Consider the following 12271-nt stretch of genomic DNA (forward strand, 5'->3'; position numbering starts at 1 on the left):
AAACAACAAGAACAAAACAAAAAAAATACAAATTAAGAATGAGAATAGAAAGAAATTAGAAAAAGAGAATGAGAGCAATATTCCTAAATGATGGAAAGCATAGCTTGATATTGAGATTGTGTATACCAATATTTTGTTTTTGTTTAACAACAAAAAATTTTGAATGAATTTTAAAATTACATGATCGTTATGAATTTCTACTACTATGTTTTGCTTTCGTTTTTGAAAAAACTGTTATCAATCACAGAATTAAATTTTAATTGATAAAATCTACTACTTATATTGAATTGAAAAATGTTGTTTAATAATCAAGTGAATGTTAAGAATTTTTATGCTGAATTGATGTAGTGTAAGTCATCCAAAAAATAAGAGTAAAATGAAATGGCGCATAATTTGCTTCACACATTTATCTCCAAAATTAAAACAGTTAAGCAAAACGACATTCTGAAATTTCAAAACCACGAGCCTATAAATACCAGTAAATGCATTTATTTTAATAAAATCTAAAAAATATAATGAACAGTATAAAAGCTTATAGCTATGTACATGAAAAGCTTAGTTTTTAAGTCACAAATTTTAGAACGAAACTTTGATTTTCCTTAAATTTTTGAATGCAAGTCGAAACTTTTTTTATACGCTGCTTCATTTCTCTGGCGATTTGTGAAATAAAAAGCCAAATTTTACGAATAAAAATAAAAATAATTATAAAAATAAAATTACGAATAAAAATAAAAATAATTTTTTACTTTTTTTCATATTCAAATAAGCTTTGAAAAAGTTCATTTGATATAATTTTCATAGAACCTTTTACAATAAGTTTCACTTACGTCAAAAAGTAAATTTTTTGGTTGTTAAAATCAAAAAATCAAGTTTAATTGATTGATATAAATCTGATCATAACTTCATAAAAAAACATACTGTTAAATAAATTACCTTGTCTTTGAGTTTATAAAACAAAAAATTGAAAGTTTAGTTCCAGACTTTAATTCTATAATTCAGCACAATAAGGTTACAAGAAACTGCCTTATGATGCACAATGTGCAATGCCTATTAAATTTTGTTCACAGTAATAAAATAGGTGAAAAGGTTGAAGGGGGGGGGGGGGGCGCACTTTTTAGGAACCGCTTAGGGCGACGAATACATCAGAACCGCGCCTGCATATATATAATATTAATTAGCATTTTTTTCCCCGTTTTAAAATATTATTGGAATTTATTTTTGTAAGAAGGATGAATAATAATGAAAACATAACGATACTTGAATTTTATATTAAAATGCTACAGAAAACATTTTAAATATTAATTAAAAGAAATAAAATCTTTATTATTTTTTGTTTTTGTACAACTGAGGAAAAAAATACAAGCGCAAATATAAAAAAGCAGCTTTAACGCCAATTTGACTTATTAAGCAAATTTAAATTTTGTTCCTGAGCGTATAACCTATACAGGGTAACCAGTTGCTTGCTGCTGCGATCCCCGAACAGCAGAAAAGGCAATGGTATTTTTTCTAATTATTTATTTTAGTGCTGTAAAAAAGTTCTCGAACACATTCTCCCGAAATTACGGTAAAATGTAGTCATGCATGTTGGTCATACAAGTTGGTCATACATGTTGGTCATGCATGTGGGTCATGCAATTTGGTCATGCAAATTGGTCATACATGTTGGTTATGCAATTTGGCCAAGCCTGTTGGTTATGCAAGTTCGTCATAAAAATTGGTGATCTAAGCAGATCGCGCATGTTGGTTATGCAATTTGAAAATGCAAGTTGGTCACAGTTGTTGGATAAAACCTGTTTTCCTACTTCTAAAATACGGCATTATTTTAGAAATTGTGGTATGATTTTTCTAAACAACTTCCTTTTTCTTAAAAATTTCTTGACGATCAGATAAATATGGTATGGTAGTCCATAAATTTCGCAGACACACATTCATTCATAAGAAGAGTTAATGTATAATTTAAGTACACACAGTATTACAATGCTACAACAAACATATGTTATTAAAGAAATTAGGCTATTATTATTTTCCAGTGCATTTTCCCTCAATTGATTCAAAATCATTTTTATAATCTGTGGAATGACTTTTATAGGGTATTTAAAATATCAATCTTATACCATTTACGACATATTATAAAAATTAAGCTTCCGTAGTCTCATTAATGTTGCATAAGAGATTCGACAAGTGTTATTCAAAATTTTTCGTAAATTGAAATAACCTGTGTATTAAGTAAATTCACGTCTTCTATAGAATACGAAAAGGAAAATCTATACTATCTTAAATTTAACATGAACAAGTACAATCATTTATATGCAAAATTTTTTAAAAGCTTCGGAAAATCTTAAATTTTATAGTAATTTCTAATTAAATTTTTGAACTATAAAAAATAAATTTAAATTCTTTAATTGTAAACCCAATTGAAAAGATAACTAAATTAACATTACGTAATATTTTTAGTTCAAATAATATAAAGACTGCTATCCTTACAAAGTATTTTTATATGAACATGGTAATTTTAAGTACATTGACACTTATTTATAAATAGAAGAGCCATCTTGTAAGAAATATGACTTTATCATTTTATTTAGGAATGCCTTTATGCATTTAAATAATATCTTCTTTTTTTAAGTACGTCTGAGTGGCAAGTTATAGTATACACTTCATACATTTCATAAATTGACACGAGATTTTGTAATTATAAAAATATTATACAAGCACTATATAATATTCCTGCAGTTTTGATTTAATAAATTAAAAATAATATAGGACTAAATAATCATAATATAAATAACTTTAAATAAAGTGGAATTTAAAAACGTTTTCCTTTCTTTTCATGTGCAATGGAAATTTTCGTCTTGAAATATCAATAGATTTTCATTTTCATTATTGTGCCTTTGTTAAACGAACAATTTTAAATCTTGTATAGTTTTAATTAAAAATTTAAATAAATTTTTTTGTATATTGTGAGTAGGTTTTTAGAACAATTATCTTTGGGTTACGAACACTAGAAAAGTTTAAAGCTCTTAATACTTCACACCGACTTATCAATTGTTTTTTCATGAAGTATTTGATATTTAAAAACTGTTATACAAAAACTATTATATTATAAGCTATTTAAGAACATAATCAATACTTTTTAAATTATACACAAATTTCATTGATACCAGTACAAAAATAAATAAAACCTAACAATAATAATTATTTAGTATAACAATATATAGACATAGCAATCTCAACCTTAAAATTTTAACACACATATTTATACAAAATACTTATACATATGAGTATGTTTTTTATCTCTCAATATATTAAATTTTCTTCGAAAAAACAATTTTAAATTATTGTTTAAAAAAAGACCCTTATCAACTCCATTTCAATGTGATTTCCAAGTTATAATCACCTGACTGTTATATTTGGATATAAGTTTATAATATAACAACTGTTATATGTATAACCTTTTTTTCTCCTATTCAATTTCATTCCTTAAACTATAATATTCTAATCTGTTCGTTTAACATTTGAATAAAAGAATATTCAACAAAACTTAATATTCAAACAACAATTTTATAAGGAAAAACACAAAAAAGATAATATCCTAGTTATTTTCCATAAAATGAATATATTTCCTTTCATGTGCATATTTTTTTTTAACTTACATATAAACCACGTCTCACATAATATTATATATGATATAAATGTGATTATATGAGTACAATATATATTGATATGCTAGTACAATAAATTGAAACTATTATGTAAAAAATAAATAAAAGGACATAAAACCAAAAAAAAAACCAAAAAAACAAAAAATTTGTTACCGGTTGCACAATATTATTTATAATTCTGCAAATCCTTTTAATATCTTAGTATATTTGATTGTAACATTAACAATAGAAATGCATTTTTCCATTTTTTTTCTATCCAACAATGATAGTAAAAACAAAAATTGCACAAATGAAAGGATATGATATAAATAAAATAATAACAATGATAATAAAAAAAGAGTACAGACTCCATAAAACAGCTTAGTAAATCTTTATTTTCCTTATATGTATGTGTGTATGTGTGTAGGTATAGTAAAAAAATATAATTTGTTTACCATTCCAACCATTTTATTATTATACTATTATTAATGCACTACTATAACATAGAACTATTATTGGACAGATATTTATTGATTTAGAAATAAAATTTTATAGAATTGTACATATTAGTGATTGTAAAAATAAATTAATGTTATCAAACTTATATTAGGGTTATTTGAATTCTTTTGAACATATAATTATTGAATAAGTCTAATATTAAGAAATAGTTCTATTAAGAAATTAAGCAAAAAATTTTCATGCTTTATCGAATTGTGTAATAAGGAAATTTCAATAGCTGCTGCATTCGTTTCAGAGACATTCAGTATCGATTTTGCCGTACAAATCACAAAATCGACGAATCTTAAAATTATTGTCTCGGAAATATTAAATTTTGGCAAGTACGATAACACTTTTTCTTAATCAAAAATAATGTCCAATTTTTGGAAGCTAAACTCCAAAACCTCCTTAAATTTCAGAATATAGACACTAAAATTATGAATCTGAAACCTATAAATAATAGGTTATCCGTATTTAGCTTTGAAATATTTCTTTATAAACTGCAATAGATTTATGTCAAAATAAAATTTTGAGATATTTTTCTGATTAAATCAGAATGAGATATTTTTCTGGGACGAGTTGAATTCTCTTTAATATAAAGTCATCATTTAAGATTAGTCGGCCTAACCGTACATATTCTTTCAGATACAATGCGAAAAACTCTTTCAAAGCACTTAAGTTCTAAAATATGAAAGAAATCAAAGGAAAAATAACGCTATCTGTTGGGTTATAAATTTTCTATATAATCAAAACCCTAATATCCCCTTAAAAATAATTTTGAAAAAAAAAATTCTTTTTGTAAATTCTCTGTTCTTTGGTCTGTCTGACTTCGACTATACACTGCATTAAGTTAGGATGAGTAATTTCTTTAAAGACAAACGAGATTTTTTATGAAATTAGTGCTAAATTTCAATTTTGAGAATTAAATAAATCTAGTTTCACACTAGTTTAAACAAACGCGACTAATTTCTTGCTAAAGTAACCTTCATGATTTTGAATCAACGATCAAATATTTCACATATTAACTCTCAAAACTCAACTAAATCCGATTTCATTTGTGCAAATTTGATCAAAGTTAATAAATATTGCATATTTTTAGGTACCTTAATATTTTTCGAGAAGAACATCTAATGCTTACGTTTATTGTGCAACTAATACAAAGTTTTTTCAATTATGCTATATGGATGAACACGACACGGTTGTACGTGGTTTATACAAGGTGATCAGAAGATGATACAAAGGAACGTTAAAATATTTAATACAATTGAGTATGGTAAGCATTTTGTTTTTTTGGTAAACATTATATAGAATCATTGGCATAGTGATATTTTATAAAATATTCAGGTAAATAAAAATTTTCTAATACCATAAAAGCGGGGTGGAGAGGGGGGGAGTGAAAATGACGTTATTAATATCTAGAAAATTACACCACAATAATACAAGAGTGTTTATTTAAGTGTAAATTTCAACTATTTTTTTTTTAGAAAAAACGTGACATTCTTATATTTCAGTATTTGTAAGATTAATATCGAAAATGAGTAAATAAATTTTAATTCTAAAAATATAAAATCTGCTATTTTAATAATGTTCAATACGTAAGAGAGTATACATTTTTCTATGTGGCTTTTATAAGTTCTAGTAGCAACTATATGTAGTCATCACATTTAGAGTTTACTATAGAATATAAAAAATTAAATACAATAACACGATTTTATGATAAAATAGAAACCAGAACCTCGATAACGCTATATAAGAAATTGAATTTTTTTTTATTCATTTACAATATGGATGAAATTAGAGCTAAAATATTAAAAAATTTAATGTCGGAGCAAAGGAATGCACCACAAAGTTGTGTTAAAAATTTAAAAGAATTAACAAGAGTTTAAAGAAGAAATAAAATATTATTAATAAATGAGATTTAAAAAAAAAATCATATAAATTTTGAAAATGAAAGTTTTGTGGCGGCACGTAGTGTAAGAGTTATATGTAGTTAAATAGCCAAAAATTTTCGATTTTTGTATGAAGAATATAAGAGAATAAATTTTGGTTTAATTTACAAGTAGAAATACAAAAAAAAATTTTAATTCAGATTTTAATAAATTTCCTGTTCAGTATTTAATTGGTTTAATGCAATATTTTGATTTAGTTCAGAGAAATAATTAATTCGAGAATTTCTAATGTAATTGGGCTATTTACTAATTATCAAAAATTATTTGGTTGTTCACAGAAAGTAGTTATTCCTAATTAGCATTTTGCGTTTAATTCTTATTTTAAAATAGGTTTTCCATAAATTTTCCCACTCAATAACCAATATAATTTTCGAAATTTAAATAGAATTTTTGAAATTCCATTCATAGCTTGCCGGTTTCAAGACGTTACCATGTTAATCTAGTTTCTACGTTATAACACTGCTTTGAAAAATTTTTAAACTATAAATATTTAGGATGAATGCTTTCTGAGAAGTATTAAGCAATTAAGTTTTCCAAAGATTACAAAAATTAAAAAATAGTTTCAAAATACTGTCAATCAAAAATTAGAATTCGTTTTAATAAATTTTTTGTTTTTGTATAATGATTTCTATTTTGACCTTATTTAACCTTTATCTTTAAATTTTCATCATTAAATTATTAAAAAATGTTAGTCTGTATAATAATCACGTCTAAATTATAATGAGATTTTGTAACCCCCCAAACATTAAAATCAAGATTATTCAAAATTATTCCCCCTACAAAATATTTTACTTTGACACACTTATTTCAAAAAAGAACAAGAAACAAAAACAAAAAAAAAAACAAAATTTTGAATAGACCAACTTCAATTTTAATTTTATGCTCGCGGCGTTCTTTTCTGCAAATAATTTCCTGATTGGCATTCTGATAATAAAATTTCTCCCCTTAATATTCTTTGTTTTTTTATGTGAATATATAGGTTCGTTTTTTAAATAACATTATTTGTACAAGTATACAATAACAATAACATAAAATGTTTTACTAAATTCTTAAATATCGTCTTATTTATTTTGTATTTTTTAATTTTTCAATTTCTTCATCAAATATTTTGGCTATTCCCATTACTAAAATTAATTCGTAGATTCGTTAAACTCTCATAAGAATTACAATTACTTTTTATCAAGTCATTCATCCCGAAAATTATCCAAAAATTATTAAAATTGGAAAATATTAAATAAATAAATTAAAAGTTATAATAATAAAAACTCAACGAAATGTGTATAAAAAATTCTATTAAGTTTTTGAAATTTTCTAAAAATAAAAAAAAAACATTAAAAGGACTTGAAAGGAAAACTTTTGTTAAATTTAGTATAGCTTAAATTTTATTCAGAGAATTTTTAAAGTAAAAATAAAGAATTTAATTTCCCGTTTGGTTAAACATAAGTTGCACATAGTCGTTGTTTTGCTTATATGGAAGGTTATATAAAATATACCGAATAAGATTTTGAATTTTTATAAATGAACGTCCATTTTACTCAAGCTCCATATTATTATTTTGTTGGTACATAAATTCCATTTTGTTGAGTAAGCTCCTTAATGGATGTAGTTTTGGAATATTATATAGAAACAAAATTTAATTATTGTTTAATACAACATATTAATTATTGTTTAATAAAACATATTAATATTTCGAATAAATTTTAAAGATCGAAAGTCCACGACCATTGCAGAGATTGTCTTGAAAATTTTGTATTCTTTTGTTTTCTACTCTAATTTTTAATTTGATTTCTACTCTAAATCGAGAAATTACAAAGTTTAATATATTAAAATATAGCAGGACATTAAAAGTTAAAGAAACGAATTTTCTTTTTTATATTTTTGTTTTTTTTCTTTTCACTAAACTTTTATAGTCCAAGAATTCTAAACATTTATTTTCTTAATTTTTGTTTTATTCATAGAAATTTTATTTAAATTAACAAAAAAAAACAAAATTAATGAAAAGCAAACGAGAATAGAAAATTTACACTTAAAACTCGTCATTAATATAAAAATATTATGTAGACAATAGGGCAGCATCAAAAATCAAAGATACTATGTAAATATATCTATTAACTGTAAAAATTATAATATTGTTAATTAGGCAACTTGATACTAATAAACAAGTTATGCGTATTTCTATATAGAAACCAATTAAATGAATTTCTTTATTTTATGAGATAAGTAGAGGCAAAATGCTCACATGTACACAAAGACAGTAGCTGCAGCAGTTTTTTTTGTCAAAAGTGTAATATAGAATTTGACGTAGAGAAGACGGATCGAAATTTTAAAGCTATGATTATCAATCTAGTTACATAAGTGAACTCACTGTTTCATATCCAATTTGAACATGATCAGAAGCGATTTAGGAAGATTACATATTTGGGTAAGAATCAGGTGAGAATTCTAACCGGGTTCTTGTCGGTTCGCTAGAAATTTGTGGGGCAACTTAGATGGCTGCCCCTGGAAAAGCTGAAACACTTGCAGGTTCTGTGGGGACAATGGAAGAAACTTCAGTACAGCTTTTGAGGGAGTGTGATTGTAGATTGTAGATTTGTACGACGGGGGCAACGGTGCACCGCGACCACGTATAAGGATCTATTGTGCGTCCCCATCCGAGTGCGGGGCATGCCCTACAACACACGATCGAGACCCACCCTTCTGATGAACTCAAGCAACTTGTAAGGACCAGAAGACCGTAACTCAGCCACCGTAAGAGCCCTAGCACCTCCCCCCTCCTATGAGCAAGGGCATCACACTCCCCCAGGAGGTGCTCCGAGGTTTCCCCATATTCCCCACAGAATCGGCAAAGTATCCTCATTTTCCAGGCCCAGCCGATTGAGGTGTCCCCTAAGCCTGCAGTGACCCGTCAAAATGCCGGTGAAGACTCTTACCTGATTCTTGGCCATCCCTATAATTTTCTTAAATCGTTTCTGGTTATAATCTCCCAGGAGTTCCTTGGCTTGCCGCAGCCACCGAAGACTTCTCCAGCGCTCCGACCGCCTTCTTTCTGATTCCTTCCTTAATTCCCCACGAATAGTATGTTTTCCGATTCCGCAGAAAGGCTGCCTAACTCATTGAGCTTCTCAAGACAGCCCCATACTGCCACGGAGGCTATCCGACCCGATCGCAGCCCGGCTATCCGACATAATCATTATCTCCTGTCCTCGATACTCCTTTCCAGGCTGAACCACACGCACATTTCAATGGCGTGCAACTCAGCCCGAAACACATTCGTAAAAGTTCCCATAGGTTAGGAGAATAGGGTTCTTGGCCCAAATACCTCCATACCCGCCCCAACACTGGTCTTTGACCCATCTGCGTACCATCTGATATCGTGTGTTCCCACTGGGCGACCTGAAAAGTCACGCTCCCAGTTCCTTCTGTTACTCAGCAACGAGGCAAAATTTTTCTCGAAGCTGTACCTCCTTACCATGTCGTCCCGAGGCATCGCCTCATTTCCACATGGCTTTTACTGCCATTTACACAACGAGGTGCGAAGGGGTTAGTCCGAAAATCACTATCATTGCCGCCGTTGGACAAGTTTTCATAGCTCCTGTGATGCAAACGCATGCGAGTCTTTGCAATCGTTCCAGGTTCTTTCTACCCGTACCAAGAGCCACCCTTCTTGAACATGCCACTGCTCCATAAGTCAGGAGCGGCACGACCATCATGGTATACATCCACAACATGACAGACGGGGAGCAATCCCACGACCTGCCCGAGATGGCCTTGCAAACCATAAGTGCCCGGGTTGCCCATGTACACACAGCTTCCTCGTGACTTCGCCAAAGAAGCTTGGAATCAAATACCACTTCTAGGTATTTGACCAGAGGGAGTGTGATGATCTCGGTCATAGGAGAGGGAAAGTAGTAGGAGATCTGGCTCTCAGGGCGGCGGAGTTGTGGTCTTCTGAGCCTCACAAGGTGCCCGAGCACATAATAAATCCTTATACGTGTGGTGCATTGTTACTCCAGTTGTACAATCTACTATCTAAAGTATTAATTTTTTTAACTATATTTTTAAAAACATACTTATAGAATACAAATCTTCTCATATTCACCAAAATTACAGGGTCATGGGGAGTAAATTTGAAATTTTTCTTCGTCCTTTAGAATTTTTCATTCACAACTGTTTTAATTCAATTATATTTCAACTTATATGTGCCATATAGAAAGTGACATAAAAATTTTATGTGTCACAAAATTGTTACCATTAAATTGATTTAATTTTGCTACTACTCTATACATGTATATACGAGTATATTCACATAATACATATATGGTTATTTTAACACTATTTAGTTAATAATAATAACAGTAATAGGTGTAGTAAAAAGTATGTCTTCATCTTCATCTTCAATTAGTTTATGGTTTAAACAATTTTATTCATAAATTTTCATTTTTATATTATGTATGTGTGTGTGTAGCTACATAAAAATTTTTTTAACAATTTTATTGAGAAAAATCATAAGTTTAATAACAATTGAAAATTTAATATGAGTGTACATAAATATAAAAGACAACACATACACTCATACAGCATTTTTTTTTTAGTATATCAGTCAAAATGTCAAAATATAAACTTGTATTATTTCTACAATGAATTTTTTTTTAATATAAAATTTTTTTTATGGAAAAATTTTTATTCATTTTTATATTTAAAGAAACATAAAAATGAAAAAAATAAAAAATTACTCGAGCATTAAAAAAATTTTCATTGCTTTTTATAAAATTTTCATCGCTTTTCATATTATATTTTGACAATAACTTGAACAGCAAAAAAAAAAACAAAAAAACAACAAAATATTACTCATACTTGAAATTTCTTACAATTTACTTACAATTGAATTACATGAAAATGTCTTAAATGTCATGGAATACAATAAACGATAAATAATAATCTACACTCTACAATCTCATATGAACATTTTTCTTTAAATGTGAATTCTATTAACTACAACTACATTGTAATGTCGCTTTCTACAAAATTGTGAACAAATAATAATATTGAAGAGAAATGACACGGAACTGTTTAAAATATTAAACTTAATGATACAAGAGAGCACATGACAGCAAATAAAATATCGTACAAGCACATTCGCATTTTAACTAATTCAAATACATCACTTGCTTGTTTTGTATCAATTCAACTATCTAGATAATAATGCCCTTTTAGAAAATATCACATGACGATCAATCAATATTTGCAAGTGATCGCCGTTTGCAATATTAACTCTGTCATTATGTTACTTTAATCGCTTGACTTTTAAAACTAAACGTACTTGCAAGAATTCTTTGGTATTTTCAAATTTCAATAATTATTTAAACTTGCATAAATAACCAAATTGCAATTGTTATATTGATATATTTGATAATTTTTAAAAAGTGCTGCCAATATCGAAAAAAAAGCGTTCGTTTGACTTACAAAGTTTTTTTTATAATGATGACAGAAATAATATTGGCAGAATCTGTGAATTTCCAGAGAGAACAAAAAACACTTAGAATTGCTCTATCTCTTCTAGTTTAGCCAAAAAACGCTTAAAGTTTTCCCAAAGATTTTTTTAAATATCTCCAAAAATATTTTTGCTACAACCTATTATCATATGCAATCGGGGCAATTAATTATTCTTGTAAAATATTTTAGTAAATTTTATATAATTTATATACTTACCCGTCTATTAAAGGCACTTCAGTTAAAACTTTTTTAACTCTTTGCATACGATAATCAAAATCGTTTGCAGTACTTAATGTCAAATATGGGAAATATAATAGTACAATAATCCAAGTAAAGCCACAAAGCGAGTAGCTTTTGTGGTATTCCCGTGATTTCATTTCCTTCCAAATGCGAATTTGTTACATTAATATCTGAAATAAAAAAAAAATGTATTTAATTATGAATGAAAATGTAAAAATTTAAATTTTAAAAATAAGTGAATAAGATTTGTATGCTCTTCTGTTTTTAAAGCAAACTAATAATAATAAACAAACAAAGATTTACCAATAAGCTAGTTATGGTTGTTGTCTACGTAAAAGTCTATTTATATCTAATTCTTTAAAGAAGATTTCGAACTTTTTTTTAACAAATTCACGAATTTACTTCACAAATTTAAAATTATCAATGTATGGTATTTTCATGTAAAAACGA

The 12271-nt window shown here is 27.6% G+C and overlaps 1 protein-coding gene across 1 annotated transcript in view; it reads right to left on the reverse strand.

Moving 5' to 3' along the window:
* The window catches only part of LOC129607955 (dipeptidase 1), a 117303-nt gene extending 105315 nt beyond the window's left edge, over positions 1-11988 (reverse strand). The window contains exon 1 of the mRNA XM_055519231.1: positions 11798-11988. Within this exon, the coding sequence (XP_055375206.1) occupies positions 11798-11958 (161 nt within the window). The 5' untranslated portion in view covers positions 11959-11988. The remainder of the gene's footprint in view (positions 1-11797) is intronic.
* Between the last annotated feature and the right edge of the window lie 283 nt (positions 11989-12271).

The sequence above is a fragment of the Condylostylus longicornis genome, unplaced genomic scaffold, assembly GCF_029603195.1.
Source record: "Condylostylus longicornis isolate FDR11 unplaced genomic scaffold, ASM2960319v2 ptg000030l, whole genome shotgun sequence".
Classification (NCBI taxonomy): Eukaryota; Metazoa; Arthropoda; class Insecta; order Diptera; family Dolichopodidae; genus Condylostylus; species Condylostylus longicornis.